The sequence below is a fragment of the Echeneis naucrates genome, chromosome 17, assembly GCF_900963305.1.
Source record: "Echeneis naucrates chromosome 17, fEcheNa1.1, whole genome shotgun sequence".
NCBI lineage: Eukaryota > Metazoa > Chordata > Actinopteri > Carangiformes > Echeneidae > Echeneis > Echeneis naucrates.
In genome coordinates, this window is record NC_042527.1 from 7,885,394 (window position 1) to 7,901,788 (window position 16,395).

Sequence of the window (16,395 nt, forward strand, 5' to 3'; positions counted from 1 at the left end):
TTGCAAGTTCTTTTCTTTCAGTGTTTATTTACTTCCAGCTAGTATGCAGTTGTGAATACATGTGTATGTCTGTATTTGTTCACACATTGAACATTGTATTAGTCAATAGTTGTAATTCAAAAAATGCGTAATTTGTTATATCCAGGTTCCGTGCATTTGGTCTTTCATTATTGATTAAATTTTATCTTTTGTCCAAAGTAGACTTTATTTCATTTCCCTTCAAGCGAATATTGAGTAACTGATAACCTAACAGAGCTTTGATTGACCTTTGTTCGAGAATAAATTAGGATCATGCAGAGGCAGAAAGAGGGTTTAGCCTTTACGCTATCTACAAATCTGTACCATAAAATAATGACCAATGCCGTTGCAATGTGTGCTACACACTATGCAATTTATTTTTCACATATATCAGCATGTGTGTGTATGTATACACATATATATACACAGATACACACACACACGTATATAGTTTGCCATTACAAAGACATCTGCTTACATTTTACTAATATTCCTGAGCAGTTTTTAGCTTGAGACCTGGTGTATCTGCATTTGAAGATATATACACAACAGATTATCAGCTTCTGTAAAAACAGTATCTAACATGCATACGCATAAGCACCTGATACAAAATGGCAAATACATCATAAAAGCATTTTACAAGTCCTGGGGTGTTCATATGATCCAATTCATAATTCATGAATAATGAACTTGTGTGTGAACATAAGGCACAACAAATACACTAGTTTTTACAAGTGCACTATAACATGCTGACATTAAATACAATTTTAACATGATACCCCATTCAGACACTGCCTGGATCATTGCAGCATCCAAGACGGAATGAGGTACAACAAAGAGAAAAGTAGATCATAAATAAGAATATAGCAGATGCTGTATGCTGGTTTTAACGAACAAATTCAACAGGTCACAAACACCTTAAGTAGAAATATTTAAAAAGTATGAAAATATATGTATCACAGCATTATGAGTATGTGCAAAATACCAAGAGGAGTCTTGAATTGTGATTGGGAAAAAATAAGATAAACAATGAATATAGCGATATCTCATATTAACACCAGTCTGTCACAATGCGTACCATGGTCTGGCAAAATAATAAATTTGGTGTTATTGATACTTAGTGAAGCTCTCTCTGCATAAGAAAAATAAAGTTAATATTCATATATTCATACTGTACCAGCAGATATAATCTTATTTACAAAAGCAGCCCTAATGAAAAGTAACTGCATAACCTGTGACCATGATAATGGGGAAATTCATTCCAATACCGAAAGCAAAACTGTAACAGTGATTCTTAATTGAATGAGAAAGGGTGCCACCCTTCAATGCTGACATTCTGTTAAATCACATGTAAAATAGAGAAATGCCTGCTTAAATTCACATTCAAAACGTACATTCGGTTGTTGCACATTCACAAAACATAAACTCTTACAATCTTTGAAGTACCAAAGAGCTTACACAAGTACTGTGCAGCATTTACAAATATATACATATCCATGTACCTGGCAAATGTACATGTTTATGTTTTTGTTTGTGTATAGAGAAAATAAAAACCATCTGAAAACATGGTGCCTAATCCAAAAGGAAAATAAAAATGTAACTGAATCTGAATCTGCAGGACTGCAGAGGGCTCAGCAGGACTTCACCAGGCCTGTGGCAGCGGTGCTTGGAGTCCTACGGTACTGAGCTTTGGTGTTGGTGACCGCTCCGTGTTTCTGTCGGAGATGAAGCCTTAGCTGACTCTTGTGTCTGAAGTGTAGATCACATTTTTCACACTATATAAAAAGGGAAGAAAATACAATCATTTTCTCACTTCTAAACATCATTCAGATGTTTAGCTCCTCGTGGCCCTGGATTATCACTGAGGACTTATAACTATTGATAGGCTCATGGGTCATGACGGGGGGGGGATTACTCTATTTAGCCAGCAAATACAGTGGCTTAGGAGAGGTCACTGACACAAAAGCTTACATGATAAGGCTTCTCTCCAGTGTGAATCCTCATGTGACTCTTGAGCGTCTGAAGGTGACGGAAATGTGTTCCACAGATCTCACAAGGGTACGGCTTTTCTCCTGTGTGAATTAATACATGAGCGCGAAGATGGGCGACCTGGAGGGAATTTGAAGAAAAATAAATATATTAAAACAACAACAATAATAATAATAATAATAACAATAACAATTATTATTATTATTATATATATATATATATATATCAAGGACAAAAAGAAGCAGCAGTTTGACACATATAAACATTTCCTTGTGATGTGGCTGCAGGGAGCAGGGTTCCATTTTTTTTATGCTCACCTGAACAAATCGAGAACCACAGGTCTCACACTTGTATGGCTTTTCCCCAGAGTGGATCCGTGTATGAGTTTTGAGGTTGGCTGGTCGGTTGAACTGAGCACCACAGATATTGCAGTGATATGGCTTTGCACCTGAAAGTTAATGCAACGATTTTAATAGTCACATCAATAAAATCCAACTGATGGTTCTTTAAAAGGCCAATGAGGACTTATTAGCCTTACCTGTATGAACCGTCTTGTGGCTGGCAAGGTTGCCCTTGTAGCGGAAGGAAGCCTGGCAGCAGTCACACTTATATGGCTTGTCGCTGTGGGCCTGAACCATGTGGTCTTTCAGAGTATCTTCATCACTGAATTTAGAGTCGCAACCATTGCAGAAGTAGGTGTTGTTTTCTGTGGAAAGAAGGTAGTCGTAAAAAATCAAGCCAAAGAATGAAATAAATCATAATATCATTTTAGAAATATACGCATGCATGTACTGGCAACGTGCACTTACCACAGCGGGAGGGGGAATACTCTGAGTGTAGTTCGGTAGTTTCATTTCTGCTGAATGAGTCCGGGGAGAGGTGATCCATATCCACGTGCTTCGGGCTGTCACAGCCACAGGAGGAGCATCTGCGGTGGCTGCACACAGGGTGAAGACCAATCATGTTCATTAGTCTCTTTAACTAATACATGTTAAGTGTCATTTCAGCTTTGACAGTGGCGTGCAGCCTTACCTCATGCTACTGCAGGTGCTGCTGCTGCAGCTGTCAACACTCTGAGACATGGGGCTCTCTTCCCTGAGCTCACTGCCTCCCTCATCCGACTGGACCTCACTGTGTTCACCATCTCCACTGTTTCTGCAAGGGCTCAGAGTGGGGCACATTTCCATTGCACTCTCTCTTTGAGACTCGTTTTTGTTCTGATCAGGAGTTTGGTTCATAATGATAAATTTGTATTTCTTCCAGTTGCGGGCTTTGGTGTCTTTTGGGCAGTCTGAGGGATGTCTGAGACTCAGTGTTGCATTTCTGCTGCTGCTGGACTCGGTTGGTGAGTTTGGTTGGCAATCAGATCGAAGTGGGCTTTGAGGGCTACAAATTAGACCCTTGCTAAAGCCCGAAGACAACCTCATGCAGCTGGTTTGTGGGTGCTGAAAATTTTCATCCTCCATGGGACCTGGCGACCGCTTATGGCTCCCGTGATCTCCTACTGGTTTGATGTTAGCAGAAGGGACACTGGAGTGGAATGGCAGCGAGTGGGAGCTGATAGGGGTGGATTCACTGTGAGTCATGCTGGTATTGTGTACTTGCGAACATTGTTTCTGGGACAAAGCCCCGCCTCTGGTAAGGGCACAGATCTTATGGGAACCTTCCAGCTTTGCAGCAGAGATAAGGAGGTCACCGTAGACATGATAGGAGCCGGATGTGTTAATACCCCTGAAAACACTGGGTATGTTGCTCTTGCAGTCCTGGATAGAGGCTGACATGTGATCATTTTGAAAGTCTGTCTCTTTGTCACTGACAGTCCTCAACGTAGACATGTCCTCCGCTAGATGTACTGAGCTGATCGGGACATTTCCAGTCTGCATATTCTGAAACTGATGCCTGCAGAAACATATTCAGCTCCAAGTCAGACCCCTTCAATTTTTATCAAGTCAAGACAGTTTGACCTATTAAATTGTCTGCTCTCTTTTACCTGGTTGTGATGAACCTGTGGCACGTGTCAACCACATGCTCCATCTGCAGGTAGATGGCTGTGTTCATGGTGGCCAGGACCAGACTTTCTTTAAAGTTCAGACAAGATGTGTACATGAAGTCTAGCAGGATGGAGAAGCCCTTGGGGTCCACTTTGGGGTCTAGGCTTATGGCACTTAGGTCAGCGTTCTCAGGGTTCATGAACACAGTATAAAAGAAGCCGCTAAAGAAGAGAGGGAGAGATGAAAACCATGATGATGAACTGTGGATCAGTTCTGTATAAGAAGAGGGGCAATTAACTAAATTTCATGAGATATACAGCTGTCCCAAAAACAAAGTCCTCATTTAACAGGCTACAAACATGCCCTTAAGATACTCATGCTGTTTAACTCAAATGTCTTATATCACATTAAGATGCATACCTGCAGGCCACCAAGATGGCCTTGTGAGCATGGAAATACTGTCCATCCACCTGTATGGTGACATCAGTCAGAATGTTCCTGCTGCGGAGGCGGTTGAAATTGAGCAGGACGTCGCTTGCATGACGTGTGAATTGAATGCAGCCATCTGTAGTTGTGGCCATGCTGTCGCAATCTGAAGAGCCCCAAAAGGAATATTGAATCATTTCTTAGTAACGTGTGACTCCAAAGGTAATCCAATGGTAAATACACGCACATTTGGGATGTACACATACTATAATAAGAATGCAATAATAATAATAATAATGACAGTAATTTGAGTTTGTCAGAACCCATGGCATAGCTTAACCAGATTCAGTGATGCATCGTGGTGCTAAATGATATTGTCTGCACAATGTTGTTGTGTGCCTAAAAATTTGAGTTTGAATTTGCAGCATTTTGGCTGCAATTTTACAGCATTTAGAGGAAATTAACTTAAATCTTCAAATGTAATTGAATCTATGTACCAAAGCAAATTTTCTTAAATTTTTAATTCACCACAATTAGTTCATTATGCATGCTCGTATCATACCAGATAATTGCTCTTCTTATATTCCATCACTTCTGGCACATCGCCACCTGCACACTAATCCTGACAGCTTTCTCAATCTGAACGAGGGTCCTGATCATGTTGTGTCAATGGGCGGCGCCATTGCAGAGAGAAAAGTAAGAAGTGTGTGTGTGTGTGTGTGTGTGTGGGGGGGGGGGGTCCTTCTTCACTTTCTGAATCTGCCCTGTTTAACCCTGTCTGAGTTTCACAGGCGGTGTTGTTACGTCGCACATGACCAATAGTGAAACATAAATCTTTACTGGACATCATGACATCATGTCGGTCAGGTCAGCTCTTAGCAATTTAGAGACATCCTTATTCGTGTTTTTTTTATTATTATTATTATTATTATTATTCTGAGGGGGACAACAAGGCATGTGAGCGCAGGTAACACACACACACACACACACACAGCGCGGTGAGCAGCGGATCAGTGGGCCAGTCATCGGTCCGTCAGTCTGTAGTTTTCCAGCAGCCTGCAGCCTGCAGCCTGTAGGTTGTAAACGTGTTTGACGTTGAGCACATTCCGTCCTGGCTGCTCAGATTAGGTTGCCAGTACACAGACAACCCCCCCCTCCTCCTCCTCCTCGTTACGAATGCAACTCATCCCATTTAACCCCTAAACATTTACCTCATTTCCCATGTTGAACTGATCCCTCAAGTCATTTCTAAAAGTTAAGCATTAGTTCGCACCGAGGCGGACAGGTCGGGTGTGTGATTTAAAGGAGTGTTTAGTTCTCGCTGCGTAACTCGGGCAGAGCGCCAGAGAGAGCAGGCCAGCGCAAGTCTGCTCAACTTTAACACTCCGGCGGGGTTAGCTCCTTAGGACGGTCCCTTTGCTCTTTGTTATTGGTTTATTCTTCTCTGTGGTGACAATGTGTTTGTTCGACTCAATAAAAAAAAACCCCGTTGGTTCCGCGCTGGAGCTGCTCAAGACAAGTCAAAAGACTGTTTGTCAGGAGAATAAATGCGCAGGCAGAAATTTAGGCTGAACCAGACAGACTGGTCTTGCGCCACTTTTGGCGCAACAAGTATTTCTCATACCAAGTCTCATAAAAAAAAAAACAGCCGCAAAATTAAAACAGACTGATCTGATATCCAGCACGAGAAAAGGCTAATGCCACAAACGGTTGTTTTTCATTTTAGCAGCAGCTATTATGTGAAGTCGTGGAAGAGCGAGATGAACAGCGAAATGCGAGCGAGAAAGCCTGAAGCCGCACTTCCGTCTAAAACACCGTTCAAGTGTGCAGCTGTCAAACAGCTCTCCCTACACCAATGCCTCACTTCGCTTCCACCTACATAACCACCAGAAATACATTGAACACAGACAAAAAGCCGGAGCCGGTGCGGCTGCATGAGCATCTGCTGCTTCCCCAGACTCCCGACCCAACACTGACAGAATAGGAAGGAAAAAAAGTCACCTTGTAAAAGTTTCCTCGAAACTCTGCACATCCAGTTCTGAGAATCCAGTTCTAAGAAACACACCAGCTCAATTCTCGGAAATTTAAGAGAGGACCGAACCATCCTCTCCGCGGCGGGGGAGCGCTTCACTGTCTTCTGTCTGTCCTCAACACTGAGCCGCCAGTAGTGTCAAATAGAGCATATGTGTGGTGAACAAACAGCACTATAATCACATTTTAATGTTTAATGGGGGATTTGATGGAGAATTGTGTCGTTGTTTATTTTTTCTGTGTCGGTTAATCCTCCTGTGGGGTGGACGGCTCGAAGTCAAGGTCAGCTGACCGAGTTATAAATACCGTGGGGAACATGAGCGCGAGTCAGCTCTGTAAACCTGCCCAGGTTGCACCATCGGGCCAGAAACTAATATCCTCTAATGATTCAAACATATTCTAACCCCTTTTACGTTTGGACTTTCAACACACGTGTTTTCTCTCTGAGAAAGTGCTTTAGCCAGTAGCTTCCTCTGGTTAAAGTGATTTAAATCTTGGAAGTCAGGCAATCAGATTTGAGTGACCCTCTGGGAAATTCAGCAAAACTCTAGTTGTATGTTTTGTTTTGGTTTTTTTTATTATTACGTGTCATTTGCTTGAGCAAACTTGTGGCATTCTTAGAGTACTACATAAGCAGTAGGGAGTACTGTATGTAAAGTCCTCAACTCTTTTAAGGACAAACTTGCACCCATCTGTGCTCCCACCACTTCCTGTGTTAATCTGGTAACATTTACAATTGAATAAACAAAACTTCAGAGTTCTTACATCTGACTCAAACTATCAGGAAGCAGCTGTTCTTAAACCATAAACTAACAAGAAATTTGCAAATAATGAAATCCAAAACTGTGTGTAATTACCAGCATTAATCACCCAATATGGTGATGAGCAGACTGTATTGGTTCCTGTTTTTAATGAACCAGTCTGTAATTACAGGTGTAATTACTCCCCTTCATTCAATGAACGAATCACCCACTGGAAGACCCAAAGGCAGCACATTAATAACGTCTATTTATTTTGAATTTGTGTCTATCTTTGTCTCTCTTCCGCAAAAGCAGCATGATCCTTATCGACTCCTCTGTAACTGTACATTATGCTCTATCTAACATTTAACTTTAATCTGTTCAGTATCATGTACAGAGGATGAGTTCTGCTGCACAGTATGGAAACCAAAGCTGGAGAGGCTTTTTTGAGCAGCAGTATTTCTCATCACTTTTCTAATTAAAATGGCTTCAATAAATAAAGTATATTGTATAAATGAAAGTTACTCTGTGTTAAACGGCGGTTGATGGATGAGTCAGTTCAGATAAACACATCTGCCAAATGATTAAATGTAACGATGAGCGTATATACATAGTGCATGGCCATTAACTCAACTTCATGTCTCCTTTAAGTCCAATAAAAAAAAAAAATAAAAAAAAAACTTTAGAACAAAAGCATGAACAAGTATTCAGATGAGTTGGACCTTTTCAGTGGGAGGGAAAACACAACTGCAGTATTCAAGAACAAGTTATAGAAAATGACACTTAATAGGGCTTTACTGAGACTATTTGAGGAAATATATCATTTAGATTTGATTATATGCTTCGATGTGATGTTTCATCCATTTTTATGCATTTGCTCAACAATACATTGTCCCGGTTAAGATTGTCATGGTCAGGAACTGGCAGTTTTAAAGTAGCATATTATTTTGTGTTATTACGCGCATTTACACACGGTTAAAGAGCTTTATATATATAAAAGATACAAGTATCAGGCCTCTTTCCACCCACACACAGAACTGTTAATTAAGTTTCCTGAGTTTCTGTATGTTGCAGAAAAGTGAACACTGTGGCACTAAACCTTTTCCCATAGAATAAATGTGCAGTGTAGCTCAGGTCTAAATTACAGCTGTTCTGGTGGCTATGGCAACAAAGCGAGTCTATTTCTAGTTAATGTTTTCCCTCTTGATGTTTTTCCCCTGCGGTTATCTTTAGTGGCCCAAGTTTCTGTGGGTTGTTCATCTTCACATCCTTTGAAAGAAGCAATAGTTTCTGGTGTGAATGAGAAAAGACAAACAACATATTCGTCTGGTTTTTTGATGCAGTCGTTTGTTGCAGACAAGAAGATGCTTAGTTTTGATTAGTCAGTCTGTCCTTTCTTATATCAGTTCTGCATCTTTAAACTCAACATTGGGTTTGTTGCAGTGCAGTGCAGTACAGATAAGCTCTTGGTGTATTTTACAGAGCCAATTTATTTCCTTGCAAGGAAGTCATAATTTTCAAAATAAGAAAAAAAAAAGCATCAATGCAATCTGCAGACAGAAAAAACATGATAATTGTTGATGATCAAAGAAATAAATGAGTCAAATGTTTAACTGTATTACATCCATTTAAAGCAAGCAGACGCTCCACTTCATAGTGTTGTGGTTTTTACCAGATACAGATTTTTAAAAACAATTGAAAAAATGGAAGTAACAGTACCTGGTATATCTAAACTTTTAGTCACTAGTGTGGGTAAGTTTAAAAAAAATATTTGAATTCTTTATTTAAATTGTGTTTATGTTTGTACTTCTTCAGACATGAAGGAAGGAAAATGCATGTGATGAAAACAAAAGTCAACGCTGGGATTTTGTCCCCCAACCCCGGAGCGAGTTTGGTGCTTTTCCTCCCCTCTCCTGCTTGGCCACTTTAAAGAGGCTGTACCATGTGTTACCAAACACCCACTACCCCTTTTCATGAACTCAGCTGACCTGGGGCCTAGACAGAGACGGATATCAACGTGCCTGTCCCAAAACATGACCCAGGCACATGGTTGTCTGACAGGGATCAAAGGTCACATCAGTTAAATATGACTCTAAAACTAGCTCAGTCTTTGCAGTCGTGTTCCCTGAGGGGGAAAGAGTGAGGAATTCATCTCTTTTTGAGCCAGCAGCATGCACTTGAATTTGGACAACTGCATGCACAACAGAAGAATATCTCTCAAGATGTGTTTGCAAGATATTAAGACCGGAGCTTTACATGACCCAGAAAGGCAAAACAAATTGTACAGTGGTTTAGCATAAAAGTAAAACAAGGTGCCTAAAACGCATACATTTATTTATTCATAGCATAAATCTAAGGATGTTATTTCATCAGTTTTGGAAAACATCACAAAGCGTGAAAGATTGAACATTGAACATTGAACAGCTAATGTGAGTTACACATAGTGAAATGTGTACAGCAGCCAGCCTTTAATGCAGCTTGCATCAGGCTGAGTGAGAATATGTACTCGAGCTGTCTTTATTGAAATTATTGCTGAACCTCGGGTGACCCTGGCCCATCGAAGGTACAGTGGGGCCAAACTGCTAATGATGTGCTGTCCTGTACGGGGGAGGTCAGACGAGATTTTACCTGAAGTGGGAAACACCTGAGGTGTAAATATTGGCCCTGTTCTTGTAGTAATGAAGCTATTTTTGCTCTCAGGCCTTCTGCTCATTGAGTGAGGATAATAAAGTAAAAAGTGTGAATAGACTGATTCCAAACAAAACAAAAGATGCTGCAAACTCAGTAATCCCGTTAGTCAATTCGACAATGATGACAGCAAAATGAATTATTATGAGTATGCATAGTAAAAAAAGATTAAAGAAAAAATTTCACAGTTTCAAAGTTTCACAGTCCATAATTGTGACACTTTGTTGTTTCTCGTCTGGATAGATAGGATTTTTGGACAAAAGCTACTTGTCTTTTGCCAGCTGTAGCAGACATTTCCCAAGGCCTAATGTGAGAGCATAAAATCTGATGACCCTTGGGTCCAAAAGGGAGTGTTTGTTTATTTGTTTCTTTGTTCGTTTGTATTTGTAACTACGATAGCTCACACATCATCTAATTTCGGTCAATGCCAGACGGGTGCTGTTATCGCAGGTGCAAAGACGAAGGAATTCAAAACCTTGCTGTTCCATCCTTGTTCAACTGAGGACAAGATAATAACACAGTATTCAAAAGAGCAAAAGGAGATGGCTTATTTTACATCAAGCATATTAAACATAAAAACGCTCATTTAGATTTAACATTCCCATTGTACAAAAATATCCTGAGAGGTTTTTTTTTTCTTTCTGAAGCAAAAACAGCCCAGTCACAATGCTCTTAAACTTATCAATGTAAGTCACAGTATTTGGATCCTCTCATTGGCTTCAGTTCATTTGAGGACAGCGACTCATGTCCTGGTGGTCCAACTTCCTCTTAAACGCTTAGAGGGGGAGGGGATACATGAATGGGGGCTTTGTTGCGCAAGACCAAAGAATGCATCCTCACTTGTAAGTGGTTAAATGAATTGTACATCATGCTTTGGAGGGCGGGGTTCTTGTTTGAGGTTGGTCGAGAACTTGCTGCTTTGCCCTTTGATATTCAAGTGCCCTTTTGTCAAGTCATATTGTGCATTTTTGGTGGTTGTTGTCGTTTTCTGCATGTGGCATATTTAAATAACAACATTTAACAATTATCAATTTTTGCTCCCTTCAGTCAATATCACATGATGCACTTTCACTTGAGGTCATCTGTGCTGTTCCCCAACAGGATTGCAGCTGTGACACTGAACACAGACACTCACAACGGAAAACTGGAACTTTATTTAACGCTAGAAAGGGAAGAGTGCAGTTGCCAGTTTGTCCGGTTTGAAGCAATCTTCTGGAAATGATCTGCGCATCTCTGTGGGTCTGATTATACTGTGAGGTGTGTTTAAAATTTGGTCACAGTTTCTCCATCAAGAAACATCTCAGTGGGAATACAATAAAATTAAATTGAATTGTTGTTTTGGTACACTTTACATGGGAAAGTGAGTATAGAGTACGTTATGTTCATGCATATTTGCACAAAAATCAAGTGGCCGCGAGCTGTCAGCTAATGTTATAGTCGTACTGCTATGGAAAGAGTAATGCTAAATTCTGTGCTCTGTATCTTCTCTATGTTTTTGTGTCTGTCGTCAATCTCGTGTGATTTTTAGAGTTGCACAACAGCTACAGTTACTTTCAGACTGTGCATCAATTAGACAGCATGGGTGTAGTGTTGATCCACATTGCATTATATCTGTTGGGTAGTTTAGTTAAATTATAGGCAACAGTTCTCAAGGACAAAAAAAAAACCAAACAAAAACTTGTCCATTTACTGGCAAGGTTAATGGGCCTCTGTTGTTTAAAGGGGGTTATTAATGATGTGTAGTATGATGTGGTTTTGCACTCTGTTCGAGCATTGGGTGCCATCAGTCACTGTAAATGATGTAGCTGTATAGTTTTTTAAAACTTTGCCCCTCGTGCTTCTTTTCATCTTTGAGCACCTGTCCCTCTAAAGGTCTCCGCATGGCTCTGCTGTACAGGCTAAGGAAAGGTCAACTCTAAGGACGACTTTGTGCATTTAATCATGTGGAAAACATTGTGACACTGTCTGCCACAGGTCAGGTTGTCAGGTCAACATGCACATCTTGGGGGAACTTCATTGCTAATTAATTTACTCTGCACAACTGAAAATTATCATGGTGCCAAGGGTGGAAACATTCAATAGTTTACAGTAGTTGCAGACAACAAAAAGAGCAGAACGTCCTTAGAGAAGTCATTGTTGTCTAACTTGTCTGTATGGAATGTGAGGCCATAAAGCCATGGGACCAAGACAAGCATGTATTGCAGCACTTCACCTCTCACTACATGTTATCTGTGGAAAAGTACCAGAATATGCTGCATCACCACGGCTGGTTCCTTTGGTTGTTTTTTTTTTTTTTTAACCAAAGCCTCAGGGAGAAAGATGAGGTGGGAAGAGCTGCACAGAAACGAGAGGTGATGTGTGTGAATGTATGGTTGTACGCATGTGTGTGTGTGTGTGTGTAGGGGGGGGGTGATCCTGCCTCCTCAGTGATCAGTTATCACAACTGGGAAAATTTGGATGAGGAATATGAATGAGGAATAACATCTTTCACCCATCAACAGTTGCACCAGGCAGCTCGCAGGGGTCAATGTAAAAGTGAATGTGTGCAACATGTTGCTGGAAAGGTTTGTCTGTGCATGTGTGTGAAGTTCATCTTAAATAACTTCTTGACATTTGTTGTTGTTTTTTTTTTTTTTAGTGTAAAATTTGAAAATCCTTCTGAAGCAGTCAACCAACCAATGAAATGAAAATATCTTACAGTGAAAAGACGAAGGCTCACTTTTTTTCATGCAGAATTTCACTTTATTATTTTATTATCTACATAACTGTCAGAATGCTATTGTTGCTTGTTTTCCTGATCTTTTGTTTCCTCAACAATCTGGTATTGTGCCCATTGACACGCCTGAAACCTGTTCTTCTCAGAGACAACTGCAGCAACACACCACAAACCAGTGGGCAACCATGTGAATGTCACTTATATATAAATAGTGGCTCTGGATGATGTTGGATCGTGGCCTGTTGGTTTTTGTGCATGCTTGCTTAATATTTTGTAAACACACAAGGACAAAGGAGGAGAAATGGCCTTAATTGTGCATACTAGAATTGTGTGAGATATTATTTAGTTTAATCTATCTGTTTACTTTGCATTAATCCACAAAATATATTTGAGGTATCATTTTAGACATAATTTCAGAAAAGGATAATTTTGGAATTTGCCAAAGAACACACCATCATGCATTCACAACCCTTGAATTTATTTTTACAAGCAGCTTTATGTAAAAAAAAAAAAACTGAAAGAAACAATAAATAAAAATCTACCCCATGAATCTACACTTTATACCCACACAATAATTAATAATAATAATAAAGACATTTTTCTAGTATTGAAAAGCAGAAATGCATTGTATTTCATCGTATAATTCATGCAAAAGTTACCCAAGTAAAAACGAGGGATAAAACAAAAGGCCATAATTTGTGAGCTTTTTATCAGACTCTATTTTAATCTTCAACATGGATCCACCAGCACAACATGGCGGCATAATGTTTAGGGCTGTTGCCCTACAAGAAGGTGGTGGAGTCAGCCTTTCTACGGAGATTTTGCATGTTCTCCCTGTTCCTGCATGGGTTTCCTCCAGGTACTCCAGTTTCCTCCCACCGTCCAAAGACATCATGTTTGGCTTAATGGGTGACTCTAAACTGTCTGTAGGTCTGAGTGTGAGTGGTTGTTGGTCTCTGTCTGTCTCTGTGTGTTGGCCCTGTGATGGACTGGTGACCTGTCCAGGGGGACCCTTCACTCACCCAGTGTGAGCTGAGTTTGGCTCCAGCACCCCACATGACCCAGAAATGGAAACGCATAAGCAGCAGAAGATGAATGGATGAATCCACCAGAACATGAATGAAATAATGTGATCCAGGGTTGCTGCCAATGAGTTGAATCTAATCAGGGAAAATGTGAAGGGAGCTCTCAGAATGAGCCTTGGTGATTTCCTTAATTTACAGCTCTTTTTTGTTTTTTCTCATGGACTAAAATTACTGAGGGGGATCTTTTAAGGTACTAGGAGAAAAAAACACTGTCCATCACATAGTGTAACCCTAAATGTGCACCGAAAATTTCAAATTATTCACTCCAAATTATAAGCAACATAATGAGGTCATGTTTTTTTTTTTTTATGCGCAGAAGTGTAATTAGCATGTATTATGTAAGCAGATAAAATTGTTTAGTAACTGTAGTAATTCTGTGGAAATTTCCATCAAGCTCAGCCACCTGCTGGTAACCAGAGGGGACACATTCCATGCATGTTCATCTCGCGGCTCCGCCTTCGACCTTCAGCACAGTTATTCATTGCAGGAACCATACAACATCACTCCATGCTGGTAATATTCATGCTATCTTGTAGAAAGTCATTGGATGTTTCCAGGAGACGACCAACCAGCATGCCAAGAGTGGACACGTGCAACATTAAGATTATCTCTTAGTTACCCCTCTTGATATCTATGACTATGTAACCTGAGTTTTGGCTACAGATGTGACTCGCAGACGCAAGCGTGGGCACAACAACCCACTGCTCCTCTGATGGAGTAGGGGACAATTTGTTATTTTATCTTGATGAAAATCAGACAAATAAAAAAATCTGTGCTTTTCCATCTTAGTTGGAAGTGCCAGCACCTAAGAGAAGTGCAGTGCAACCAAGAGACAAGACAGTGCACTAACCTCTCACTAAACTATGCGTGGAATATTAGTGCGTTTTTTTGTTTTCCAACCTTTTTGGCCTTCCAAATAACTTGTGATTTATTACACACTCTAAAAGGGAAACATCTGCTCTTTAAAAGCAGGTGAGGGTGCAAACAGTGCAATGCTATCTAAAAAGCAGGTTAATGTGTAACCTGTTTTAATGTCAGACTGATGGATATTTAAAAATTGTCACCCCAGCCCCCCTGGCAGTGCGCGATCATACCTCTCTGTGGGCCTGTGTGGCAGATTCATGTGGCAAAAAACTAAAATATATGTCCTGGTATTTGCAGGAATGCTGGTGGAACATGGGAGAAGGGGGAGTGTCCCTCACACAGCAGATGCTGGGTTTTTGATCATCCATGTTCCACTGAAGCTTTTAATGTTGTGGCGCTCTGATTCCTACTTGCAAACTGAAGGCACTTAGGCTTTCAACCACAAACTAGTAAGTGCAGTTAAGGATCAAGCTTGGCTTTTTTTCCCCCATCATCTTTTATTCATCACTTTGCACAATAGCTCTGATATAACATCTAAAATTAGATATTTAAACACTTGAAATCTTTTGAATTTTTTTATCTTTGAGCTTTTTTTAAGTATCCCATCTATGTGCAATTTTCCTAAACATCAGTTTAAGAATAATTCGATATTTCGTGAAGGACATGAAAATACAGTTATTACAGTTCAAATCTATTGCAAAGAGCAGATGAGAAGATTTATGTAGAAGATTTGTATTTATATGCAGCCAGCAAGCAGTTTGTTTACTTCGCATTAAGACTTGATGACGCAGCTTGCATGGCTTTGACCAAAGACTAATGTTAACTTGTAATTTCCATCAGGACATTTTTAAATTAGATGTGTCGTTTTGAGTAGTGGGCTTTATTTGTCTGTGTTAGACAGGCTGTATCGCATTCAGACAAAGCTCTCGTAAGAAACTAGATCCTGCGCAGAAGTTATTTTGAAATGGTGTGAAGTCCAGAATAACAATAATGTCAGTATAATTTGCATCGAGTGAGAAAATCTATATGAGACTCGTAAGCCCAGTCATAAACTGTGAGGTTCCCATTAGGAGTGAAGTAATGGTTGACAACAGCAGAACAGTGCTGTGATGAATTTGATCTGCAACCAAAAACCTCAATGAAGCAAAACCTTACCAAAAAAATTCAGCATATGCAGAATGTAGGCACCTGGCCAAAAGTTGTGTACTGGCAAGCAAGCCTCATAAATTTATTAAGTCTCACATGAAGTTTACTTAAAGTTGAAGTCAAATCTTTAACAGAATGATTTTAAAATCCATTTCAATTCCAGCAGATTGACAAATATTTATTTTTACGTCAATACTGTCTGACGGTGATCTAGCTGAGTCTTGTGTCCCCTGACTTTGTGTTCTGTTCATTCTGTCCCAGCACACACTGACCTATAAACAACGCAATGAGCCTGTTCTTTTATTACCGTGCTATTTGACTATATCTTTTATAGTTGTGGTCCCAGGAATTTTAAATGCTCAATCTGTTTCTCTTTTATCTGCTGATGTACACTCCTTTTATGTAGCTGGTTGTTTATTGTGCTGTAAAGAAATTTTGTTGTAATTGTAATGTAATAGCAAAAACCCTTTGCTCAGCGGCTGTCATATTTAAATGAAATGTGCTGTGTTTGCCTTGTGTTAACTATTCCCACCATTCAGGTTCGGTTATACCCTGAGGTGGAATATGAAATATGACACTGTCTGTAATGTGCAGCACTGTTTTGCTCTCAAGTTTTGAGTGGAAAATTTCCTTGTTGTAGGGATGTGTACTGAGTTGGCTACTGTAGTTGTGGTTTATATTGTCAGCTGTGTTAATTTAGC

The 16,395-nt window shown here is 40.1% G+C and overlaps 1 protein-coding gene across 1 annotated transcript; it reads right to left on the bottom strand.

Annotated features, from left to right (window-relative positions):
* Nucleotides 1-6: 6 nt before the first annotated feature.
* On the bottom strand, nt 7-6,492 carry bcl6ab (BCL6A transcription repressor b). The gene is made up of 9 exons (XM_029525543.1): nt 6,426-6,492; nt 4,419-4,590; nt 3,998-4,219; nt 3,040-3,906; nt 2,817-2,944; nt 2,546-2,713; nt 2,325-2,455; nt 1,990-2,127; nt 7-1,793 (listed from the first exon to the last, which is right to left on the bottom strand). The coding sequence occupies exons 1-9, from the start codon at nt 6,454-6,456 to the stop codon at nt 1,650-1,652; spliced, it is 2,001 nt and encodes a 666-aa protein (XP_029381403.1). The 5' UTR covers nt 6,457-6,492; the 3' UTR covers nt 7-1,649.
* Between the last annotated feature and the right edge of the window lie 9,903 nt (nt 6,493-16,395).

Bases quoted from the DNA above. Each gene is read 5' to 3' on its own strand.
- bcl6ab (XM_029525543.1), bottom strand. From the start codon at position 6,456: ATGTGCAGAGTTTCGAGGAAACTTTTACAAG. The intron at 2,945-3,039 runs GTAAGGCTGCAC...CCCTGTGTGCAG, and splicing joins AGCACCTGCAGTAGCATGAG to CCACCGCAGATGCTCCTCCT. The intron at 1,794-1,989 runs GTAAGCTTTTGT...CTTTTTATATAG, and splicing joins CTGGAGAGAAGCCTTATCAT to TGTGAAAAATGTGATCTACA.